The sequence below is a fragment of the Ischnura elegans genome, chromosome 9, assembly GCF_921293095.1.
Source record: "Ischnura elegans chromosome 9, ioIscEleg1.1, whole genome shotgun sequence".
Classification (NCBI taxonomy): Eukaryota; Metazoa; Arthropoda; class Insecta; order Odonata; family Coenagrionidae; genus Ischnura; species Ischnura elegans.
In genome coordinates this window covers 42,016,686-42,042,886 of record NC_060254.1, presented here as the reverse complement: position 1 = coordinate 42,042,886, position 26,201 = coordinate 42,016,686, and the positions used below count along the sequence as shown (strand labels likewise).

The following is a 26,201-nucleotide window of genomic DNA, read 5'->3' as shown; positions in this document are numbered from 1 at the left end:
AGAAATTTATCCCTGTAATGAACCTCTACAAAATTAAATTTGGCACGTCGGCGTTGGCCAATTGCAGACATGCACGAAGATCGATTTCCGCAAGATAATTTACGTGTGAAATTTGTTGTTTATGTATTTGTTGTTGTGTCATTTTTATGAATAATGGAAGAAGATAGCGATTTGTTGGACGAAATAGATTGTCAACTTCAACAGAATTTAGAGGATGAAGTTGTTCAAGAAATCGTAAAAACTGGAACAGATTTAAGACAGTATTCTAAGCAAATAGAAAAAGAACTGAAGCAGGTACAGACTTGAGATAATTCGTGGAGATGACGGTGTCATAGCATACTTTTTGACTCTTAAATATTATTTAATCTTTGCAGGTGGAAAATAAATCTATCAAAGATTATGTTAAGGAGAGTCAAAATATTGCAAGTCTGCATAATCAAATTGCAGCCTGTGACAATATTTTAGAGGTTGGTGTCCTTAATCATTACAGAAGATTTTCTGTTATAGTTGGAAGCATTGTAGTTGCTCCTTGTCATCTTATATAAACTGTTTTATATTGGTATCGACGTACTTATGTTGGGCTAAATTCTTTCCACAACCGCAGCGGATGGAGTCAATGTTGCTAAATTTCCAATCCGATCTGGGAAGCATCAGTCATGAAATTATGTCCTTGCAACAGAAGTCAGTGGCGATGAGCCAACGACTTCACAATCGTCAAGGAATTAGAGGACAGTTGTCTCAGTTCATTGATGAAATGGCAGTTTCAGAATCTCTAATGTCGTAAGTAAACTTTGCCTCAAGTTTACAGATCTGTGTGTTTACTGTTTAGTCGTAATTTTTAATGGTAAATGGTCAGAATGTGACACAGTCTTCTATATAATTGAATTAATGTAGTTTATAAAGCATAAAGTTTAAAAGTAGGCAATATTTTTATACGTAATTAAGTACATGTGCATTCAGGCCTGTGTCCGAATTTGATGGCTTAGCAAACGCTGCCAGTGATTTGCATCTGTCCAAGTTGAGGTTAGATAAGTTTCAAACTCTTGGTTTTACCTCTATGTGCGGCCATTCACAAAACAGGTTCAAATATTAAAAAAAAAACTTAATATGAGAATAATTTAATAAAGGCTGATCGTTCTCTAGAATAATGTGTGTCCGTGTAAATGAAATTGTATTTTCGTTTTTACTGTAGAAGGTAATTACCTTAAGGTGGAGTCCGATAGAAATTTTGGGGAAATTTCCGGAAACGCCCTTAGCGTGTGGGGGAAGGGTCTAGGGGTATGAACCCCTCCACAAGTTTTGGGGGCACAGTCTAAAGTGAACCTCCTAAACAGTCTAATATGAATAGTATTATAAATAATTATGACTATTATGTATGTAAATTAGATAATAATTTACAATAATTGGCCTCCGTAAAAAAATATTCCTTTGGATTTAGGGAATGGGGGACTTTCCCTTGCATTGACCCCTGGAAGTTAGTGGACTAATTAATGGCTTCATTACATGGTAAGCTGTGAACATAGAGAATTATGAAGAATAGATATATTAAATAACCAATATGCTACTACCCCTTGAGGGCTAACATAGTGAGGGCTGAAGCCCTTTCTCGGCTTTACGTAACACTGACTCAACAGTAGCTTCCAACAATATATCACAAGTTCAAGTATAAGTTCACAATCATCATTTATTTTATAAACACTCTTTTATCAGATGCTTTAAAATTTTAAATGTATGGATGAATATATCTGGTGCTCCCTTGAAATTCTGCATTTTTTGCATTTGCATTGGTCTTTATTTGTAATTTTCTTTATAGTCCAATTGAGAGTTTGTTGAGGAAATTCAAGTCATCTTCAGTGGTCCATTGTCAGTGTAATGCCCGTGTTTCGCTTGTCTTATATCTTATATGTAGTTAAATTTTCATTTCTCAGTGGCCAAATTGCTCCATAGAGCTCAATTGCATGGCACAAAATATTGAAAGCAGTGCACATGTTTCTCTGAATCTAATTTCTAATACTCCTTATTCATTCTCATATTCTTTATTGTCATGAATGCCTCAAATGAAAGTAATGAAATTATTATCTTAACACGTTGCGTGCCGGGGTATTTAAATTCCTAAGAATTCTGGGTGGAGGTGTTGAGATTGGAAATATGTGCCTATTAGGGCGTAATGCCTTTGGTTTAAACATGGTTAAAAAGCTAATGTTTAGAATATAACTTTACCCAATCAAACGTTATGATGCATCAATTCATTATGAATAACGAACAACAGCTGAAAATGTACTAACGAATACGTATTGTATGCTTTAAAATTGATTAGGTTGACGTGCCTAAATGACGAGAATCTTTGTCATCCGTTCGGAACATTCGGGAAAAAAATGACGAGAATAGGGTAGTTTCCTTCATCAAAGAAAACGAAAGGCATTGATTGCGATTCGTTACCCACCATTAGTGTATTCATAATACAATAATTATTTGGTTTTTGAAATACCGGTTTAGACGAATGGCAAGGGTCTAATTTTATCCTCATTTGAAAAAGGCCAGATTGGCGCCCATGCGATTCCACTCCGCATCACGTCACAGGGACCTAGTTTCTACACGAGAGGATAGGAGTTATACATCGTCTGAGGTTACCAATGCATGCATGAGGCACAGAGCTCAAGGAAACATGTCTTAATAATCACCTATTAAAACTGGCTAAGTTCGGAAAGTTTTCTTCGTTTTATAAGGTATTAATAAACCTTTTTTAAGCCAAGCGCTACCATTCAGCAAGGTACTCAGCTATCCGCTAGCATCCTGCGACGTATCAGCGCTAAGCCTCACCTCAAGGTCACCTCACCGGGCGGGAGGGGGAACCAGAAATACGACGTACGGAGATATTTCCCGGCATTCATACTTAAGCGTCGCGTTTTCGCGCGCTTGAAAATTTTTACTTTTCATTTAATCGCGAAAAATAGATGTTGTCATTTAAAAATCTAAAAGCGTGAAATACGTACTCCAGGAGTAATAATCTTTCGATTAAAGCAATAAAAAAATAATAGGAAACCACCCTATTCTCGCCATCCGTACGCAACGTGGTAAGACACTTACAGGCAATAAAATAATTTCTATCTAAAAACTAAAATTTCTATCTCAAGATCAAGGACTCTGTGAAAGTTAATACGTAGGACCTATTACATTAATGCAACAGAAATATCGGCCGTGCTGCTAAAATTGGCTTGAGTGAATTATGTTGTCTGCTGATGATTTTATGTAGTATTTTCAGAGCTTGTTAATGTTTTAACTAAGGCCTTGCTGTGAAATATGCATAATTTAATCACTGCATTATTTTTTAATTTCATAGGCACATTCTTGATACTCCTGTGACAGAAAAAGACTTCATGGTCCAACTTCAGCTTTTAAGTGAGAAAATTAATTTTGTGAAAACGCAAAGTTTTCGAGGTAAAGGTATTTTATTACTTATAAAATCATTCAAGAATCCTAAAAGACATTGCATTGGGGGCTATCGAACTTTAATGGAATGCATAACATCCATGCCATGAAAGTTAAATATTTTCTGTGCTTTGTTTGATATTAATTGGCTCTTTTTAATATTAATTGGCTCTGTTTATTACTAATTTAGCTAATCATTAAGTAGGTCACTGTGCTTCATTCACATTCTCCATGTAATCTGTGAAGTCAAATCTTGAATCTGTTTTGTTTTTATTTTTTAGATGCTCGTTCTTGCCAGGATGTAAGAGGTGTTTTAGAAAATCTTCAATTGAAAGCCATCTCCAAAGTTAGAGTTTATTTACTGGAGCAAATATATAAATTTCGGAAACCTATGGCAAATTACCAGGTCACTCAAAATACCTTGCTTAAGTATAAGTAAGTAAAACTCAAATTTAACAACTGTATTAAAATTCAAGTTTGATGCTATTCTAAGTATGACAGAATTTTGTTTCAGTATTCCTAAGTATCTATGAAAATACTTCAAATTTTCTTTCAGATTATTAATTTTTGGTTAACCCTTTGGGTAGTGCCTGAATGTTGTTATTTATCATTATGTGAATTAATTGATGTACAAAGAGAGTTTTTACTTCCAGGTTTTTCTACCAGTTCCTTATGTCCAATGAGCGACATGCTGCAGAAGAAGTTTTGTGTGAATACGTGGATACCATGAGTAAGATTTACTATTCTTATTTTAAATCTTATTCGTCTCGCCTGATGAAACTCCAGGTAGGTAGCTGTTACTGATAGACTTATATGCATTTACTTTTGATTTTTTTTCCATCTTTAACTTGTTGATTTTGGCTGGAGAATATAGATTTGTCTTTCCAGTCTGATCATATCTCTTTTTTAAACTTGACTGAGGCAGGCCATATGTAGTAGATAGAATGCACATATGCTTCAACCAATATGCCTTTCCGATATAGTGTTTTTCTAAATGAATGTCTTCAATACTTTATACCCTTGGTTTTTGTGCATTTTTGTGTTTTTGTAAAGAAACTATTATGCTTAAAATTTTCCTTATAACTGATCCAAAAAAATTACTTTTTAAGGAACTGAGTTTTCACAAATATTGATAAGATCTCAGTTCTGTTCAACAATTTTTATTTTGACAGTTACTGTTAGCTTAAAACAAGCCTACAATGGTGGTGACTTTTGTTTTAGATGATTAAGTCCATTATAATTATCAGTGCTGAATCCAAAAATGGCTTTCATTTACTTTCATCTTGTCAAATTTATTGCAAATTGAACAAAAGGTAAAATAAATAACACTTTTTGGTCTTTCTTTTGTGAATTATGCAGAATTTTCATGAAATATTGTCAGCAAACCTCTGAATCAGATTCAGCACCCCAAACTAGGGATGGTCGGATCGGATACCTCGGATCCAAATATCCGCGGATATTGCCCTTCATTGGATTCATCAGATCCAAAGTCGCGGAAGACATCGAATCTAGATCCTAAATTGAAAATGATAGCTTCAGTGAATGCAACTTTCTTTTGTAGAAAGAGTTCCAATTCTCTCTTTGAATGCGCTGTCGCATGTGATTCTTGTCCTACTCATGAACCGTTTTGTTTGAAAGCTCTCGTATAGATTACGTAGCAGAATTTCAGCCGTTGAAAATAAAAAAGGCTAAATACGACTGGCACATAATGTGACTCTTCCCAAGAGATTGATTAATCATTGGGGGAATCTCAGTGTCGTAGGATAATGACCACGTCAAAAGTAACTACGTCGCAGATTTCAGAAAACCGCCCTCGGCCGTCCATCAGCCCGTGCCTCTGTTGTTTTTTTTTTTTTTTTCCGAAATCACACAGACCATAAATTATCGTCTTCTAAGGAAAATATCAAATTATCAAGGGTGTTTCATTCCTACCCCGTCTCATCAACTGACCTTTTTTGGCCTACCTGCTTCAATTCGCTGTTTCTCGACGACAAATGCTAGGTGATTGATTTTCTGGGCCCGAAGATGTCTCGATAGCTTTGACAATTAGACAAGATTTAAAAAAGAATTAGACCAAACTTGACGCATTCCTGACGATATGTCTGTTTATTTTTCAGCTCTAATTCGTTACCACTACGTTTTCTATTTACAATGAGACTGTAGCAGGCATCGGGGTTGTCTGCTAGCAGTGAGAAGTCAATGTAGTAGTTTGGGACGATGTTTATTGATCCGTTCCGAATACAAGACTGACTTGCCGGCCGAAAGGCCGCAGTATTTATTCTGTTGGATCACACCCAGAATATTCCATGTACCTTTCTCGAACATGAAAGAAAATTCTAGAAAAGAATTCTAGAAGGCAATCTGAAAAATCAATAAATAATTTCACTCTCCGGCACTGGGAATCGAATGCGGGCCGCCCGCTTGGGAGGCGACCGCGCTACTGCTGGGCTAGCCGGCCTGTTGAGGGGAAGCAATGAGAGAGCGCGGTTTATGTTGCCTCCAGGCAAGCGGTGTGGCGGCGAGGCAGGAGGTTCGGCCGCCACAACACTATACTAATATGCAACATTGTCCATACAGCACAGTTTTCAAAGAAACAAGCGCAGCATTAACTCCTCAAACAAGTAGAGACGGATTCGAAATGCCTACTGCATATATCACGAGGCATGGATGGCTCCGCTTTGAAGGCAACGACGTCACTGAAGCAAGATCTGACTTGTTCGTCCTTGACTCCCTCATTTGTAGCCTCCTTGCTTTAAATACAGAGGGAGCACGCTCCTTCCCCTCCACCTCTCCTTTGTTGTTTATTGTGTTGCTGATTATGCAGTTGCAATTTAATTTAATGATGTACTGATAAAAATGTCTGTCATTGTGTAGAAACATTTCTATTGAGATAAGGAGAACTAATGTATGCCATGTGCGTGCACTGTGGCGTGAAATTATCGCGAGGAAGTGCTAAATCCACCTCACCATACTGAAGCATTTTCGGGTGAAATACAAATCGAAATTCAATGAGAAAATGACAAAATTTGGGGGAAACGTGTGTGAGGAAAATATGAATGCAGTTGATTGCAGTGGGGTTGCCAGGAATTTAGTTAGGGGGAGTCCAAAATCAGGGGGGAAAGTTTTTAAAAAACGGGGTACAAAGTAGAGGGTTTCAAACTAATTTTAACACCCTTCATAATCGAAATAAAAATTTCATTTTTTCAAAAATATCTATTGTGAATTCATGATTTTTCAATATTTTGTTTCCTTTTGTGAAGGAAAGTTTTTGTGTTTTTATATTTACGGGGGTCCGGAACCCCTGGACTTACCCCTCTCGCTACGCTACTTGTCAGTGGTTTATCCGAAGATATTTCCTATTTTCATTTCCAAATCCAAGCGTAACAGTTTAGGTTCTGAGCATGTAAAGATGTTTTTAAAAAACAACTTGAAAGCCTATAAAAATTATTTTTAATTTATAAAAATATTAAAATGTGTATGAAAATCTAAAAAGCATTCCTTTGATTGTGTGTACCCAGAATAAACTTGAATGATTACTTTGTTTAATAGCAGGAATTTGAAAATGCATTTGGATCCGAAAATTGGTAACCGATACGAAAGATCCAGCTCTGAAAATCAAGGATCCGATCCGAATCCGGATCCAAAAACAATCCTAGATCCGTCCATCCTTACCCCAAACAAAACTGAAAGAGAAGGAGGAATCCTAACTACGTCCAAAACTTTGCTAGCAAGACCCATTTTGTTGGGACCAATGTGAATAAAATGCAAAATGTGGAATTCTCTTATTTTCAAAAAGAACTATCAAAGATGAACTATCATAAATGTCATCATCAAGCATTTTCTTGTTGTGTGTGCTCATTACTTGTATGTTCTATTAAGTATGAAGAAGTTGCTACCAAGGAAGACTTGATGGGTGTTGAGGAAGGAAGTAGTCGTGGTGGCGTCAGTCTGTTTGGCCACAGAGCCCCGTTGCGTACCCAAGGCACACTGTTCTCTATGGGCAAGAGGGGGGATGTTTTAACGTCTCAGCTAGAAGACCCTGCCATTGTACCTCATGCAGTGGCTTCTCAAAAGGTAATGAGATTCTCCTCTTAGTTACTTGTTTTTCTTTTCTGACTATTTGGATATTATTAAATTATCAAGTAAACTGTTTTGTTCCTTTCAAGAAGGTATTTACAAAGTCATGGACAAAAAACTTCAGCTTTAAAATGGGTTTGACTCACAATAGGTCTGGAATATGGTGTGAGTGATTTTGCACTCGCTTTTTAAACTTTCAAAGTTGACGGAATTTATTTCCTCTTGAGTAAAATATCATCTATTATGTAATCTACATTATTTATTAATGAATTGCATTTTTAACTCAGCATCGTTTACCTGTGCTGATGCTCTTTTAACTGATTTCAAATCCAGAAATTATGAAATTGTGAATAAATCCAAATATTATAATAATATCATAGAGATATACATACAACAAAGTAATAATTTTTTAAATTTTTAATGCAAAAATTGTAAACCCATTGTGCCCATTGTTGGAATGATAAACACTTTTTAGTGCATTTATTTTCATGATTAGATATGGAATTGACTGCTGAATATGATTAATGATGATTTTAAAAATAATTGTTACAAACAATTGAATTTCTAAATAATATTTAATAATGTTAAAAAGTGATTTTAATGAACTGATCTCCCAAATTATAACTACATAATATATAACTGTATAATAATATTTCAACTAGTATATAACTATATAATAATATTTTGAAACTGAATAATGGATGAAAATGAGGCGTTTTATTCCAAAAAAAATGTTGGAGTCAAATGACCCCTGCTGTCCTTATAGGTAGCACGAAACTCCTGTCCTCCTAGAGCTAATGTTATTTGATATCATTCACCAGCAATCGATTGATTTATTACATTGTTAATTTTCTTACAGTATCCTTTTGAAGCGTTATTTCGAAGTGAACACTATGCCCTAGTTGATAATTCGTGCAGGGAATACCTTTTCATAAAAGAGTTCTTCCTTGTGACCGACTCATCAGCTCAAGACCTTTTCCATCAAATCATGGGCCGATGTTTGGCTTTGTTAAAAGTGAGTTTTTTATTTTGTTAACGCAATGAATGTGATATAATATTTTATTATAAATTAAGTTTTGTGTGCAGATTAATGTATTAATAGCTATAGTTTAAAAATTTATTTTTCCATGTGCGCCTTAATTTAGGTTTATCCGAGGTCTCATTTTCTATCTGAGGTGCTGTTGAATTTCTGGAGAATACATACAGTAGAATGCTAACTATCCATCATTCATTTAATAATTTGTTCAATTGTCAGTCCTTAGCTAGCCCCTCAATCTCTCCCATTGTCTTCTTTTATAGCCTCCATTATTCTCTCTTCTGCATTCTTCCCTTAGATTCCCTCTACAATAGGGTGGTTTCCTATTATTTTTTATTGTCTAAATCGAAAGATTATTACTCCTGGAGTACATATTACAACTTTATATCACAAGATTTATATTTTTCACGATTAAATGAAAAGGTAAAATTTTCAAGCATGCGAAAATGCGATGGCAAAGTATGAATGCTGGGAAAAGCCAATGTGACATCTGGCTGCTGCTGTTGAGGCCACCTGGGTGCGAGGCTATGAACCCCGCTAAGTTGCAGGGTGCTTGCTGCCGAGCATGGCGGTAGCGTAGAGTACCCTGCTAGCAGGTAGCGCTGGGCTTAAATAAGGATTATTGATACCCTATCAAATGAAGGAAACTTTCCGACCTTAGGCAAATTTAATAGGTGATTATTAAGAGATATTTCCCTGAGCTCTGTGCCTCATGCATGCATTGGTAATCTCAGACAATGTAAAACTCCTTCTACTCGCATAGCATCTAGGTCCCTATGACGTCACGTGGAGTGGCATTGCATGGACACCAATCTGGCCTTTTTCAAAGGAGGTTAAAATTGACCATTAAGATTCCTCTAAATTGGGATTTCGAAAACTTAATAATTTGTATATTATGAATACACTAATGGTGGGTAATGAATCGCAATCAATGCCTTTCATTTTCTTTGATGAAGGAAACTACCCTATTCCATGAATAATTGGCGCTCAATCTCTTTTAGAATGTCTAACATAATATCTCATCATCACCTCTATTGTGTCGTCCTTCAAATGTTTATGAACCATTATAATGTAGAGGAAGTGTCTCAAAACTGTGAATTTCAATACTATTAATTCAAAATTATAGATCTATGGATCTTAGTTTTCTCGTTGCTCATAGAAATCATTATTGAACTTTACTGGAAGTAAATGCATGCAGTATTATCAATGTTTTCTTTTTAGTAAGAATCTTTGTTAAATGTTTGGGTTGACTGGTTATATTCAGAATTGTATGGCTCCATATGGCTTTGATTTCGGTCATCATTCTTGTCTGAGATCTCTCTAGATATTTTTTTAATGAGTTCTTTATTCATCTTGCAGATTAATACTGAATAATAATTATTAATTGTTGTAAATAATAGTTAACTAATAATAATTAATTCATTATTGCATTTGAAAAATGAATAATAATTAAAATAATTCTTGCTATTTTATGTCATTAGAGAAACCTGGAAGGATATGTGGCCGAATGTTATGATGCCATTGCATTATTTTTGTGTGCACAACTCGTTTTGAGGTATTTGGTTCTGAGTCAGAAGAGAGGGGTACCAGCTTTGGCAAAGTATTCAGATGATTTGATAAACATCTTTCAACCCAGGTATTGTATATTATTTTTAACCTAAAATGCTCTTAGGCAATTATTTACTCAGAAAAAATGTTACGTTTAAAATGTTTGGTTTGCTTGATAAAACCTGTCCATATGCTTGAGAAGTATTTTTGAAGGCAAGTGAATGTTATTAAATGCGCTAACCACATATCTGGGTATTTAATTTTTACCTGCCCAACATGTGGTGGGTATTTAATTTTACACTGAGCCCAAATTTCTATTTTGGTTGCACGAAGATTAAACACAAACATTTCATTATTATTTCTCTATAAAACCAATATTTTCAGTATTCGTTTGAAATATTGAACGTTTGTGATTTAAAAATTAATTTTATGTCAAAAGATTAATTTTTTTCAAGTTACAAAGGAGAACAATTAACTAATTCGTACAAGTGATGAATACATTGGTGTAGAATGATTTGTAACTCATTTCATCTACTTAGTGGTTGCAGAATGTTTTGAAAGATGTCAACAAGTAAATTACAATGTTAGAAATTTTGTCAAATCAAGGGGGCAAAGAGGGCAACCACATGTTACAAATATATATTTTTTTAATCTTTCCTCTGGTATGGTGAAAGTTTTTTAATGATTACCGTATAAGCTTGTGTAAGAGGCGCACCCCTGTTTTGAGGATCGAAGCTATAAAGAAAAAAAATTTTGCGACATTTTTTTAATCCTATCCCCATTCCACCAACTGACCTTTTTCGGTCTACCAGGTTCAATTCCCCGAGTTTCTGGAGGTCAAATGCTACATGAGTCACCTTCTGAGCTCGAAGATATCTCGATATCTTTCAGCAATTGTATGACACGCACGAGGTTCTAAAAAGAATTAGACCTAACGTGACGTATATCTTACAGCATTTAGGTTTTTTGAGCTCTAATTGATTGACACAAAGATTTATAGCTAAAATAAGGCTACTAATATTCAACATAGTCCAAACAGCACAATTTCGGAAGAAACAAGCGTAGCATAAGCGCATTCAAACAAGACGAGACGGACTGGAAACTCTGGCAACGCAAACTGCGTATATCACATTGCTGCGCCTTCGCCCCTTCGCTTTAAAGGCAACGACGTCACATGCAAGATCGGACGTGTTCTTCCCTTGTTCCTTCGCTCGTAGCCTCGTAGCTTGAAATACGGAGGGGAGGGAGCCCTCTTCCCCTCGACCTCTCCTTCAGCACTCTTCACTTATAAGCATTTCCGATTTCTTCTATCCACCATTAAGTCCAACAATGAGCACACTCGTTCGAATTTTTTCAACCGCAGGTTTTGACACCAATATTACTATATGCAGTATAAATGCCGCGGGATGCCCACTCGTGGCAATAAATTTAGCGTGTGCTCCGGAGCGAATCACCCCGCACGATCTTTTCAATGTTCACCTCTGGGGTACCGATGTAACGGCGCGATGCTTTCAAGAAATTCAAACAGGAGCATTTTAAAAATACGTCACTAAGGGAGAAACTCCCCTGCCTGCCGCTTGATTTTGACCCAGGGTTTCAGATGACTGACTCACGCTGAAAACCAAGGCCACTCAGTTCCCCTTGAACTTGCAACCGGTGAAGGGGAGGGGGGAAGATAAGAAGTTTGTGTAAGAGGCGCACCCCCATTTTCGGCTGCAATATCTGGGAAAAAAGGTGCGCCTCTTACACGCGCTTATACGGTACAATACTTCATTTCTACTCAAAAACACCATCAAATAAAAACTCAAAAAAAAAAGAAATTGTTTGAAGCAAACAAGAAGAGAAATGAAATTGTAAATAAATGGTATGGTAAATCATGACTATTGTTTTAAATCTGGATCTGCATCTATTAGTCTAGTGCAAATATCTCACAAAGAACGTTTAGTTAAAAATTCAATGAATATGTATGTTTAGAAATCATTTTGAACATGATATAATCTGAAGCATGGAGGAGGACACAAACCAGCAGAACAATCATGACACCAATATTTTGTTTCCTTCCTTTTTCCCTCTTTGAAGTACACAACACTTTTCTTTGTGGGGCGCTTTTGGTTGTTGGGGGGACAGTATCAGGAAAATGTCTCTCGGTAAGGTGAGAAGGCTTAGGGGCTTTAGATGGCCTTCTCTGGAGTACTTGGAATGAATAGCTTATAAGCTGATCAAATATTAATGTTATACTTCCTTAACAATTAATTTATGTCCTTAATTTTATGCATATGCTTTTATAATTGTCCACGTAAAAACATATGAGTCATTACAATAAAGATAATGTTCATTAATTGCTTTATCTGATTTGATTTTTAAGGTTTAAATATGTTCTGGAACTGCACATAAAGAGTGTCAGGAATTTTGGAACAGAAAAATTCAACAAGGTTATGAGGCCTCATTATGTAAGTAATATGTATGTTATGTAGTGTGAATTAATCTTTTCTAGACCATATTAGCGTGTTCTCTATGACATGAATAGTTTGTTGACCAAATAACACTTCTATATTTTAAAACAGGTAAAAAAGTGATAAATATAATCTTATAAGTGTTAAAATATCTTGGAAGTCCTTAGTTGCTAAAAAAATCCAAGGAGATAATTGGGTATTTTACATATCATATCAATATTCTTTTCAAAGTCATGGATATTACTTCTAAATCTTAGATGACATCATTCCTATTAAGATATTCATTATTTTTGTGGTAGGGAAATTTCACAGGATGTTTACCCCTATGATATATAGCAAAAAAACATTTATTTTTATTAATGGACTTATCATTATTTATTCTCCAACTATGAAACGGAATTATACTCTTTTTAATGGACAAGCAGTCATCAACAGATCTGACTTCTTTATGTTCATTGTAGCTCCATGCGTAATGAAGTTGAGGGGGCCAGGAGTTTACTTTGTGGTAACCAAACATCATTTTACATGGGCCCGCTCTTTTGAAATTTGAACCAAGATTACTGCAGTGATATCACTGCAATTATTTTATAACCTCACACAGGAAAAAGCATTTAGAATAAGAGTTACCATCCATTTCGACTGAGAAAGTAGCTACCTTTCTCAATGTCAGAGCTTGCCACATCGGCCAAATAGTTAAGAAATTTTCACTAGCAATGCTCAAAGGAATGTACCAATTCAATAATCTCTAGCTCTGCTAAGATAAATCCTATGGAATGGATAATTTTTTTATTCTTGAAAAGAAAGTTGAAAATTCCAGGTTTTTGGGAATCTTTCAGAATTGTAAAATTTTTGGCTGATTTTCTTTTTGATTAGATACTGCACTTTTGCTGGATTCAGACAGTTAATCTTGAATTAATTAGTTCTGCCACAGTACGTTTATGTGGTTATACATTAACATATTTTTGTGTATAATGTGATGACATTGTGAAAATGAGGGCCTGCACAATAAACCATGACTTTAAGGCAATGAGGAAGAGTGCTAATTTGCCGCAAGGCAGTATACCATGGTGTGATTGTTCAAAATGAAAACTGATCTTACCCTCCTCACTTAAAATTTGTGGATTCTTACCCAAATGTTCTTACATATGAGGTTCTCGGACATAGGGATTACAAATTTTGGGTCCAATATTGCTTTAAAGTATCTTATTTTTTATAAATTCACAATAAAACATTGATCTCACATCATTTGTCTCTTCTTTGTTTGTTTACAGATTACAAGACGGTATGCTGAATTCAGTTCTGCCCTTATTGGATTGAGTGAAACATTCCCAAGTGAGCTAACCAAGACCATGTTGGTGGATTTAAGGGAACTGCGAGATGAAGTTCAGTGCTTCATGCTTAAAATGGCATCTGTGTTCTCGAAGAGGGAGGAACAAAACATATTCCTTATCAATAATTATGATATGGTACTAGGTGTTTTAATGGTAATCAAAACTTTTGTTACTCTTAACGTAACTATTGAAGAAGTCTGTTGTAATTGGTGCTGAAGATCTGAAGATCCTTGGAAAATAATTCTTATACTGTAAACTCATTATAGCTAATGCTTACCAAGGATTTTATTCTTTTCCTGTTATTATGGCACGAAAAGGGAAAAATTTGGCTAATTTAAGCATTTATATTTATCCTGAAGTAGAAACGTTAACATTTCAATGTTATTTTTAGAAATAATTATGTTCAAATGATAAATATGTATAGCAAAAAATTGCCTCAATAATCAGTTACAATGGCACCAAAACTCTAAATTCTGTCTACTTATATAAATACATTAATCACTTGATAATTGATCAGGTAATGAGGGAAATCAATTAAGTGCCATGTAGGGGCTTTAAGATCATCTAGCAATGCAATGTTGGCCTCCTATAACTAATGATTGCACTCCCAGCATCCAGTAATGAGTTGTCAGGCATGTTACGGTCCAGTAGACCACTCTGAAAAATGTCTGAGCACTCAAACATGCATGTACTGAGTTGTCAAACTGTCTTGGATAGTGGAAAGGTCCACATTCCCTTTAGCCGTGGCACCAAGGAAAGCACCCTCAGACAAGTTCAATATAGTTTCATTACACAGTATAAGTGCGTTATGATGAGATAGGGTCTCGTATGATATTTTTTGTTGGTTGATCCATCTGGAAAAGTATCTTCATTCCACATGTTACAACTCAAACAAAGAATCGCAAAAGAGGCAATCACATGGTCTGAGTCTCAAGGCACCATTGAATTCCCGCTCAGCAGGCAGGGAGTATATTTTGGTAAATTGGTGGAATATACTAAATTATCCTGCATATGAAGGCTATACAAAGATACACATCCGTCTCGTGCCATTCTGGGGCAGTCCAGTACCATCTGGTTAGGTAGATGCAAGATTGTATAATGAGCTCTAGCTGATAAGTGCTGTGTCAAGGTGGTGGGAAGGGTTGACCACACATCCTCACCCTTTCATATTCTCTGCACAATAAAGCTAACAGAGGCCTAACTAAACACCAATGTCTCCGATGGAAATGAAGACAGGAAAGCCTGGGCAATCATCCCATACATTGCTGGAGCCCAGAAAGGATTGCCTGTGCTTTTAGGAAACTCCCATGTCACCACGAGATTCAACTGTGTCAAAAAAATTGTTGACATGGTACACACAGGCAAAGATGTAATCCACCAGTAACAGTATGAAGGAGTCTAGAATGTGCCTTGCTAATGAAGGAATTCATACATTGGCAAGACTTGCCGTTCATTGAAAGTGCACTTGCAGTAACTCTTTAGAGCCACAAAGTACAGACAGTTCCAACTGACTCCATCTCAGAGCACACCTGGACCCTGGGGCACAACGTGAAATTTACCGTATAAGCTTGTGTAAGAGGCGCACACGTGTAAGAGGCGCACCCCTATTTTGAGGATGGAAGCTATAAAGAAAAAAAATTTTGCGACATTTTTTTATCCTATCGTGCGGTGTTGCTGACGTATACCTGGAATTTCGACAGTTATCGAAATGTCCTCTTTCAGTACTATTTGAAAAAGGAAATTTTGATAACTGTGGCGGCATAAGAGGGAGTAGAAAGAGTTCCGATCCTCTATTTGCATACGCCATCGCTCTATGTTGCTTGTCCTACTCACGAACAATTTTGTTTAAAAGCTCTCGCAGGAGTATTGCAATAGAGTTGCAGCCGTGGAAAATTTTAAGGCAAAACACGACAGGCAAATGGCATGAGCTTTCCCAAGAGATTGAACAACAATCGGGGCAATCTCAGCATCGTAGGATAATAACCACGTCGTAGATTTAAGGCCCCTTGCACACACACCGATTTTGGACGGCCGGTAAAATATCGGCCGTCCACATTCCAATGGTGAACAATGGGAGAGCATTGGAGCTTGCACACGTGCCGACCACACGCCGGCTCCGGCAAAATGCCGGTTAGCTGCCGGCTATTGTCACTGTGGATCGCCGGCGCCGGCTCAAAAACTTAGCAACGTATCGTTTGACCGGTAAAAATCCAGCGTGTGCAAGCATTGCTTCGCCGGTAAAATATCGGCCAATATTTTACCGGCCGTCCAAAATCGGTGTGTGTGCAAGGGGCCTAACGGAACTACACTCAGCTCTCCATCAGCTAATGCCTCTGCCGTTTTTTTCCTTTCCGAGACTCCACAGGAAAATATCAAGTTACAGGGGAACAATGGAAACGTGTTTCATCCCTACCCCATTCCACCAACTGACCTTTTTCGGTCTACCAGGTTCAATTCCCCAAGTTTCTGGAGGTGAAATGCTACGTGAGTCACCTTCTGAGCTCGAGGATATCTCGATATCTTTCAGCAATTGTATGACACGCACGAGGTTCTAAAAAGAATTAGACCTAACGCGACGTATATCTTACAGCATTTAAGTTTTTTGAGCTCTAATTGATTGACACAAAGATTTATAGCTAAAATAAGGCTACTTATATTCAACATAGTCCAAACAGCACAATTTCGGAAGAAACAAGCGTAGCATAAGTGCATTCAAACAAGACGAGACGGACTGGAAACTCAGGCAACGCAAACTGCGTACATCACATTGCTGCGCCTTCGCCCCTTCGCTTTAAAGGCAACGACGTCACATGCAAGATCGGACGTGTTCTTCCCTTGTTCCTTCGCTCGTAGCCTCGTAGCTTGAAATACGGAGGGGAGGGAGCCCTCTTCCCCTCGACCTCTCCTTCAGCACTCTTCACTTATAAGCATTTCCGATTTCTTCTATCCACCATTAAGTCCAACAATGAGCACACTCGTTCGAATTTTTTCAACCGCAGGTTTTGACACCAATATTACTATATGCAGTATAAATGCCGCGGGATGCCCACTCGTGGCAATAAATTTAGCGCGTGCTCCGGAGCGAATCACCCCGCGCGATCTTTTCAATGTTCACCTCTGGGGTACCGATGTAACGGCGCGATGCTTTCAAGAAATTCAAACAGGAGCATTTTAAAAATACGTCACTAAGGGAGAAACTCCCCTGCCTGCCGCTTGATTTTGACCCAGGGTTTCAGATGACTGACTCACGCTGAAAACCAAGGCCACTCAGTTCCCCTTGAACTTGCAACCGGTGAAGGGGAGGGGGGAAGATAAGAAGTTTGTGTAAGAGGCGCACCCCCATTTTCGGCTGCAATATCTGGGAAAAAAGGTGCGCCTCTTACACGCGCTCATACGGTAATGAAGCAAAGGTAATTGTGAAAGAGAGTAGATATTACCCGGACTAATTACAGAATCCATTGAAATTACCCAGACAGACCATTTTAATTGAGACGATGAATACCATTTAGAGGGCCATTTGAGGAGATTAGTCAAGCAGACCAATGGGAGGGTTACTGCAAGAATTGACGGTAATAGGTCCCTATATAAAGAGGGCAGAAATTGTGAACCAGCATTTTCGACCTGAAAACACTGGCAGTAGTGCCAGTGAAATCGTTGTGGTTGCCGCAGCTACTGAAACTAAACCAAAACTAACATAATAACTGAAAATGAAGAATTTCATCGCACACTGTGGAAATCTTCGTTCTCAAACCATTCTGTCATTTTCACGTTTTGTATGACATTTATCACAAGTTTATCCCAAATGACATGGGCAGTGAAATGGACTCATAATAGTGCTAGTGCAAATGTAAGCCCTTGTTATGTATGCATGATTTCCCTATGCTTTTCCACATGGACCAACCAATACAAAAAATCACACAAGACCCTCTTCCGTTATAATTCACTTCTGGGATGGAAAATAACATACATATGTATAATGTGCCATTGAAAAATAAACTCTGAAAGGACATCAATGTGGCTAAGAAACAACACAGATAAATTTCAAAATGATGTGTTCTGCAATTTGCTGTTAATTCTGCTGAAGAATGATAGATTGCCTTGAATATGGGTTAATTTTTTTCTGTAAATGTGTGTCACTTGTGAAGCTAATTTTTTCTTAAGAGTTTGATATAAATTTATCATCAATTTTTTCTCTAACCCCCCCTAATATTGTTAATATTTTGCAGGAATGGACTCGTGAAGATTCTCCTGAAGTTGAATCATTTCAGAGGTTGTTAAATCAACAGAGTTATGAGTATGTTAAAGATATTTTGGACCCTTATTTTGGAGAATTTATGCAGTTCGTCCTGAATGCAGAAGAGCTTCAAGCAAAAGGCAAAGTTGATCAGCTTAGGCTCCAAGAAGGTCAGTATAACCAATTCTGTGGTTCAAACTCAGGCTGTTCTAGATTAATAAAGTGATGATTAAATATACTAGTACATATAATATAACTTTGATATATGGGAAACTGATTTTTTTTGTATTATTTTGTTTTTGAATGTTTTGGTTGATTACTACTAAGGATTCATCCTTTTATACTGTGCCTAAAATGACGGACACTATTTTTTTCTTCTTATATTGAGCTCATGTGACACCAAAGTCATCAATTTTGAATCAGCAATAAAAGCTAAATATTCAATACATCGAAACGTGTAACAGCACAGTAGAATATCGATAATCCAGATTATGAGGGACCAGACACATTCCTAATTAACAATATTTCCAGAGGATAGATCCAATGTATTCCTAATTAATGATATTTCGGGTAATGTTACCTGTATGTAGGCAACACCGCAACATGGAAAAAATAATGGTCTAAGAACGTGCATTGGCATCTGTGTTAATGATGCATTGATGAGTACAGGGGCACAGCGAGGAACTAAGGCTGGGGGGGGGATTTAGCTGCAACTAATACCGGAGTGTGTGGGGGGGTATGGAATACCCACCAGGATAAGCGGTATGTGCGAGATTAATAAATTTTGGAGTTTTAAGATAAATGGTTCAAAATGGTGAGTTTTGCGGCTTTCTGAGGGATATTTTATTAATCCATGAGCTATTATATTAGTAATATCAATATATATATTTTTTTTAGATCACGAGATGTGGGTCAATTGTAAATATTATTTATTTTTTCCAAACTTTGCCAACGTTTCAGACATTATATTTGTCCATCCTCAGGGCTATAAAAATGATAATTTATGATACAAAATTAGTTAAATACAGGCAATTTTACAGTTGTTATACATTAAAATACATGGAAATACATATTCAAAATTTACCTTTAAGTCTGATGTTGTTTTTATTTATTTATTTACAATTTGGTTGCTTGGATTTCTTTCTTTGTTGGTTATGTCATTTATTAAATTATCATTTTTATAGCCCTGAGGATGGACAAATATAATGTCCGAAACGTTGGCAAAGTTTGGAAAAAATAAATAATATTTACAATTGACCCACATCTCGTGATCTAAAAAAAATATATATATATAATAAGGGGTCGTGAAGCATAAATTTTGAATTAGTAATATCAATCCAATTAAGTAAAATGGATTAAACTTAAAAATTTCTCTGAACTCTGGGGGGGGGGGGGGGTTTATCCCCCAAAACTCACTGCACCACTATCGCTGCACCACTGGATGAGTAAGGGGTCAAGTTACAAGCAAATCCAACCAAAATAATAAAATTAAATGAAAGACAGCATAAAGAAAGATTCAAAATATTTGAAAAACTTCTTTGTCCGTAAATCATGAAGGTAGTTAAGTCGTGAAAGTAATTTTGATGAGGCCACCTGTAAGTGGAAGGAAAATGGCACTAGATTTTTACAATCTGACTAGAACATCAATATTTTGCCTCCCCACATTTTCTAATAAGCAGCTATCGAAAATTCCATGTCATTTCCACGACTATTAGCATAAATTTATCAGTAATTATCTAATCCATGGATTGGAAGTAATCCCACTTTGGTCACATTACTGTAAATAATAGCCAATTATTAGGCACACACTATTTAAGCTTCAATCCACTCCCATTTCTCTCCCAATAATTCCGGAAAGTTTGAGGAATAATTAGTCACATAACGAAATATTTTGCAGAAAATAATGGCAAATACTGACTGGCTCTCGCTGGATTAGATTGAAGATAGCCAGGCTCTGTAATGGGAATTAAACCACTTAGATTGTCGTATTTGCAGCCATGAAACTTAAAAGCCTGGAAATTCTGGAAAACTCCTGAAAACCTTCTGTTATTTATATTCTTCCATAATTCAGATTTCTGGCTTATTGATCCTCTACTGTATATTTGCCATTATTGGTCATTTTTAGCTTATAACCACAAAATTATTCCTTGCAATAGTACACATCCATGAATTTAAAAATAAAATGACCACATGGCCTATGACTTCGTATTCTGATGATATGCCCAAAACTGGGTATTTTTTGCAAAGTAAGGTCTTTGCCATACATACAGGTTGTGCCTCATTTAATTTGTGATATGAACTGAAAAACGCAGGCTTTCTATAGAGAAGTTGCCTTCAAATTTACATTGAAAGCCTACTTATTCACAAAATTTACTTCTCTTTTTTGGTTTCACATGGAAATTATTGTCTATTAATAACAATATTTATGATAATGATTTGCTAATGACTAAAGTAACTCTAGTATTTTAGAGTAATAACTAGAGATGGGTCGAATAGCAGATTTCTCGAATTCGAATATCGAATTCGAATATTAAATCATAGCTCGAATATTCGAATACCTCGAATACTAAATGATGAATGCTGGAATGTTTGACTCGGTTGCCTATGCAGCAGGCAACACAAGATTTAGGGGAGTAATTTTGATTTCCTTAAAATGATTCGAACAGGAATTTAGCTGATTAATGAATAATTTAATTTTATGGAAACAATTGGGCATATAATTAATTCAACTAACATCGCTTTACCCCCACTCCTGCTGCCAAGTGCTAGCTGACAATCTGAGGCATTTTGCAAAATACAAGCTCTTTTCCACCGGATTTTCTTCAATTATTTTCAGTCCATCTTTGGGAGTTCTCACGAGATAAGAAGATGAATTGGAATTGCTATCAGGGAGAAACCAAATATTCTGAGAAAATATCCCTTTGTATGGGACTGTAACAATAAAGATTTATAGCACCACTCATTAATTGTAACTTGATATATGCTTTCGGAAAAAAATACCGCATCAACTTCCGAGAAGCTCTGCTGCTCATATCGAGTTTCGCCAGAATGCTAAGTCTCCGTCGTGTTTTGACATTTATTTCTTTGCGTAAAATGCTTAAATAAACTCAGAAATACGTCGTGTTTGGTCTCATTCTTTTTGAAATTACGCGCACAATACTAATATTTCAATTCAATAAAGGTGTAACATCAATTGACGAAAGTCATTCTTAGACACCCTTTGTGCTAATAGATGACTCATGCAGCGGTTGACCTCCACAGAAATGGGGAACTTCGAGGCTGGTAGGAAAAAAAAGGTCAGTGGGGGAGGAAAGGGAGGGCCCGAAACACGTTTCTATTGTTCTCGCGTATTTTTTCGAAGCTAAGGTCTTCGTAATATGATCCCTGCGCGAGCTGTGACCTTTTTTTTATTTTGAAGAAGAGGAAAGCCTCAGAGGGGGGGCTAGTGCTGAATGGAGAGGGATACCGGACCTTGGGAAATGCGCTAATGTAAGTATCCCACGGTACTCACACAGCAGTTGACCTCCAGAAATGGGGAACTTCGAAGCAGGTAGCCAGAAAAAGGTCAGTGGGTGAGAAAAGGGGGGAGGGCGTGAAACACGTTTTTATTGTTCTCGTAACTCGATATTTTTTTCGAAGCAGGGGTCTTCGTAATGCGATCCCTGCGCGAGCTGGGACCTTTTGTTTGATTTCGGAGAAGAGGAAAGCGTCAGAGTGGTTGAGGCGAGTGCTGAATGGAGGGGGATAGAGGATTGTGGGAAATGCCCTAAGGTTGCTATCCCACGGCACTGAGTTTCTCCTGGTGGGGGGAATCGGGGATTTTCGGATTTTTTCACCCGACTATTTTCGGTTCCCCTCGTCGAACACTTTTCACCGCTAAAATCCACGAATTTGATGCAATTCGTCAGCTTGCGTAAAACGGCGCTGCGAGCACTAAATGACTACAGTTCTCTACATTTTTCCGAGTCACTACCAACGACGTGCGTGCGACAGTGTATGACGCGAAATTCAAAGTATTCGAGGTATTCGAGGCGGTACTTTTCGCATAACTATTCGAAATCTCGAATATCGAATACTTTCTAGTATTCGAGGTATTCGAGTATTCGCGGATACTATTCGCACATCTCTAGTAATAACAATAATATTTATTATGCATTACAAATTGCTAAAACGCCAAAGTGGGAGGTTTAGGTGGTCTCCGAGGTAGTAAGACTGGAAATGAGCCACAAAAAAGTTGCAAAAAATGTATGTCCTTAAAATAAAAGCAGTAACTGTTAATGACTGTAGTTGCATTCAAAGTACAGTTGAAATAACTTCCAGAAAGTAAAAATTCCAGTCTTTGGTACAATTTAACAATATTTTTGGGAATTAGCTGTGGCTTTATTTGAATTAAAAAAAGAAGATGAGGGTGGTGATTCCTCCGAGACATTTAGTGGAAGCTCTGGTTGGTTTTGGAATTTTAAATGGTGTGCAGGTAAATATTTTCAGTGCTGCGATATCAGTTGAATCTGCTAGTGCTGATAGCACAGTCCTCGCAACATTTTCTTATGAACTCCAAGCTGTGATTGGCAGTGGCTCCTTTCCTCAACTCTTTTTTAATGTCGAAGAAACGGAATTGTTTTAGAAGAGAATGCCATCTCGTTCATTTATTTTCAGGGAAGAAAAATGTGCGTCAGGTTTTTAAGGTATTTAAAGATCGTTTCACGTTGCTTCTTGGTACAAATGCCTCAGGGGACTTAGGCAGTTATGATTTATTGTTCATGAACTCCATGAGCAATGAAATGGTATTCAAAGTCAGGTTGGCCCACAGACTTCTTGTGGCCCAGGTTAGAGTTTGGGTGTGAGGCCCTCCTCCCCCGAAGAGAAATGGTGTTTGAACTCTTACTAATCTGAATTATCGGCCCCTTAACTCTGTGGCTTCGGGCATTCTACTCTCCTACCCCTGTGGGTGGCCCTGTTCAAAGCCTGTCATTTGGATGAGCAAAAAAAGGGTCTGGGTGACGTAAGAATTTTTTTATAGAGGTTTGAAAATTCTTCAACTGCGGCAATGCAATACAAAGTCTTCAGGTAGCATGCATTTTTTTCCTATATGTTAGTCCACCCACACATAAGGAGGGATTTCAAAAGCATGTACGAATTTTTTTTCAACGAGAAAAAGCATCTTTGAATGCATGCCTACTAATTTTAAAGATATTTTAAACTATAAATTTTTTTATAAAAAAGGTTTTCTAAGGCTATTTATAGGAATATGCATGAAAAAGAAGAAACTTTGTGCTTTCACATGAATATTTATTCACACATTTACACGACCATGGTTTCAACGTTGGACGTCATCATCAGGTGAATAGGGTGGTTTCCTATTATTTTTTTATTGCCTATATCAGAAGATTATTACTCCTGGAGTACGTATTTCGCGCTTTTAGATTTTTAAATGACGATATCTATTTTTCGCGATTAAATGAAAAGTGAAAAATTTCAAGCGCGCAAAAACGCGACTCGTAAGTAGGAAAGTCCGTGCGACGCATTTCTGGTTCCCCCTCTCTCCTTGTGAAGTGACTTTGATCGAGGCTCTGAGCGCTGATAGGACGCAGGATGCTAGCGGATAGCTGAGTATCTTGCTGAATGGTAGCGCTTGGCTTAAAAAAGGTTTATTAATACCTTATCAAACGAAGAAAACTTTCCGACCTTAGCCAGTTTTAATAGGTGATTATTAAGACATGTTTCCCTGAGCTCTGCGCCTCATGCATGCATTGGTAATCTCAGACGATGTATAACTCCTATCTTCTCCTATAGAAACTAGGTCCCTGTGACGTCACGTGGAGTGGCATCGCATGGGCGCCAATCTGGCCCTTTTCAAATGAAGATAAAAATGGACCATGGCCATTCGTCTAAACCGGTATTTCTAAAAGGAAATAATTTGTATATTATGAATACAGTAATGGTGGGTAACAAATCGCAATCAATGCCTTCCGGTTTCTTTGATGAAGGAAACTACCCTATTGTACAGAGGTCCATCACATCATTTTATACCAGGCTTGGAGGGGGAGAGAGGAAGGTAACTAGGTTGAATGGATTGGTCAACAGAGATGAGGGAGGGTGAAAGAACTTGGTCATACGAAAGAAAGAAGATAGGAGGAGGAGGCTCCCTTAGGGAGGGTATGGCTGGTGGAGGTGGAGGTTCAGGTGAGAGAGAGGCCAAAGGGTTCGTCATGTCATTAGCCTCCCACTCCTAAATTCCTGGGCTAATGACATGGTGAATGTGATGTGATGGACCTCTGTAGAGTTCACCTGATGATGACGTCTAACGTTGAAACCATGGTCGTGTAAATGTGTAAATAAATATTCATGTGAAAGCACAAAATTTCTTCTTTTTCATTTTTCATAACGAATCGCTTTCACAAAGTTAAGCCTCAAACCATCAAGGAATATAAATGGTTTATAGGAAATTTGATACCTAATACCTATGCTAGTGGGAACGCATCCCTATCATCCCAATGTTAATATGATCTCAAATAACGCAAATTCGATTTGTGCAAAGACCCCAAGGAACGCATCCCCTGTGCTAAGCAAAGCATGGGTGTACCAGATGAATAAATAATATTACATATTTATTTTTTCATCGTGTGTTTAATATTTTAATGTATAATAAAAATTCATTAAAAGTCAAAATTTAACTCTGTACATTTTTAAATACAATCAGGTAAAGCTGTGGCATTAGCAGACTATTTCACCAGCAATTGGAAGGCTGCATTGGAGGCTTTGAAAAAGAAAGTTCAAGGAATATTCCCATCGTTGGAGAGAGAATCAGTGATACATCAGCAGGCATTGTCTCGTGTAATTGAATATCATTTTCGTTTCCAACGTCTCTTTCCTTCGGTTGCACGTGATCATCTGACAAATAGTCATCACATATTGGTTGAGATGAAGCGATATAATCCTTCATTCTAATATACCTTGTGAAATTTTGCACACATACCCTGTGTATTTTTGTTATTCGTGAATTTCTGTTATTGTATACAATAATTGTTAATTTTATGTGGTAATTTATTATTTGTATTTGTGAGAATAAGCTACCTTTTATTGTACATTTTAAACTTTATGTTACTGTCTTTCTTGATTATGGAATATTTCAGACTTGAGCGGTACAATGTTTGATGTGTCTCATTGTTAAATAATAGTGTTGAAATTGTGATCTTGGGCTCTTGTTTAAAGCCAATTGAGCAAATGAAATGAAGCTGATGAGTTGATTCTGCATATTCTGTATTATTTCCCTTGATTGCTGATAACCATATGTAAGCAGATGAAGCGTAGTACATATATACTAAGTTCTTATAACACTGATATCAAAATTTATTTTTTGGAAATTATCGTTATTATAGGATTTAATTGCTCCAGAAAAAGAGGAAATTAAAGAAAACAACATTTGTACAGGTCGTGAAGTACTTGCCTCAGCATTTTTACTTTCATAATCGTATTAGACAGTGAATGGTATGTAGATCTAAACTAAATTATCACTGCCTCCAACTTCATCAACCATGATCAAGACAGACTAAAATGCCAGCTCTAGATGAAAAGATATGGGCTGTGATTTATATCTCTAAATGCAAATTAATTTAATGTTGCACTTCTTTAGAAAGCACCCAACGTTTTAAGTGTAAGCTACCTCTCATAATTTTGTCCATAATCTATTAATGGCTATCAGACCAGTAAGAAATCCTCCTCTCACTTACTCTATAGGTGAAATTCAGTTTCAAAATGTTATATTATTTCCCTTTCCAAAAAAATTATCTTGATTCAGAAGGAAAAACCTTCTGATGTTACAAAAATCAACTCCATACCTGTATACATCCTCTAACATGTCATTCAGCATGAATTGCTAATCAACTGATAGCATTAAATCCATCATGAGTGAAAATAAACGTAGGAAATCACTGTGGAATTGAAATAAATGTTACCTAGATAGGTACTCATGGGATATTATTGATACTTTACCTTGACTTATGTATGTCTGTAGAAATTATCCGATAATCTCAGAGGAAGGAAATGAGAGTCAAGGCTGCATTGGTAACGATCCAGTTACTCATTAGCATGAC

General features: G+C 36.9%; 1 protein-coding gene across 1 annotated transcript; it reads left to right on the top strand.

Moving 5' to 3' along the window:
- The first annotated feature begins 66 nt into the window (after positions 1 to 66).
- LOC124165305 (vacuolar protein sorting-associated protein 52 homolog) lies at positions 67 to 25,362 on the top strand. The gene is made up of 13 exons (XM_046542658.1): positions 67 to 294; positions 375 to 467; positions 605 to 780; positions 3,341 to 3,438; positions 3,711 to 3,864; positions 4,083 to 4,215; positions 7,309 to 7,503; positions 8,366 to 8,521; positions 10,024 to 10,178; positions 12,456 to 12,540; positions 13,815 to 14,027; positions 18,101 to 18,278; positions 24,809 to 25,362. Exons 1-13 carry the CDS (start codon positions 154 to 156, stop codon positions 25,054 to 25,056), a joined length of 2,025 nt encoding a protein of 674 aa, XP_046398614.1. The 5' UTR covers positions 67 to 153; the 3' UTR covers positions 25,057 to 25,362.
- Positions 25,363 to 26,201: the final 839 nt, after the last annotated feature.

Excerpts from the sequence above, each read along its gene's own strand:
- LOC124165305 (XM_046542658.1), top strand. The coding sequence starts at position 154 with ATGGAAGAAGATAGCGATTTGTTGGACGAAATAGATTGTCAACTTCAA. Across the intron at positions 3,439-3,710 it reads GAAAACGCAAAGTTTTCGAG|ATGCTCGTTCTTGCCAGGAT; the intron begins GTAAAGGTATTT and ends TTTATTTTTTAG. Across the intron at positions 8,522-10,023 it reads GATGTTTGGCTTTGTTAAAA|AGAAACCTGGAAGGATATGT; the intron begins GTGAGTTTTTTA and ends TTATGTCATTAG.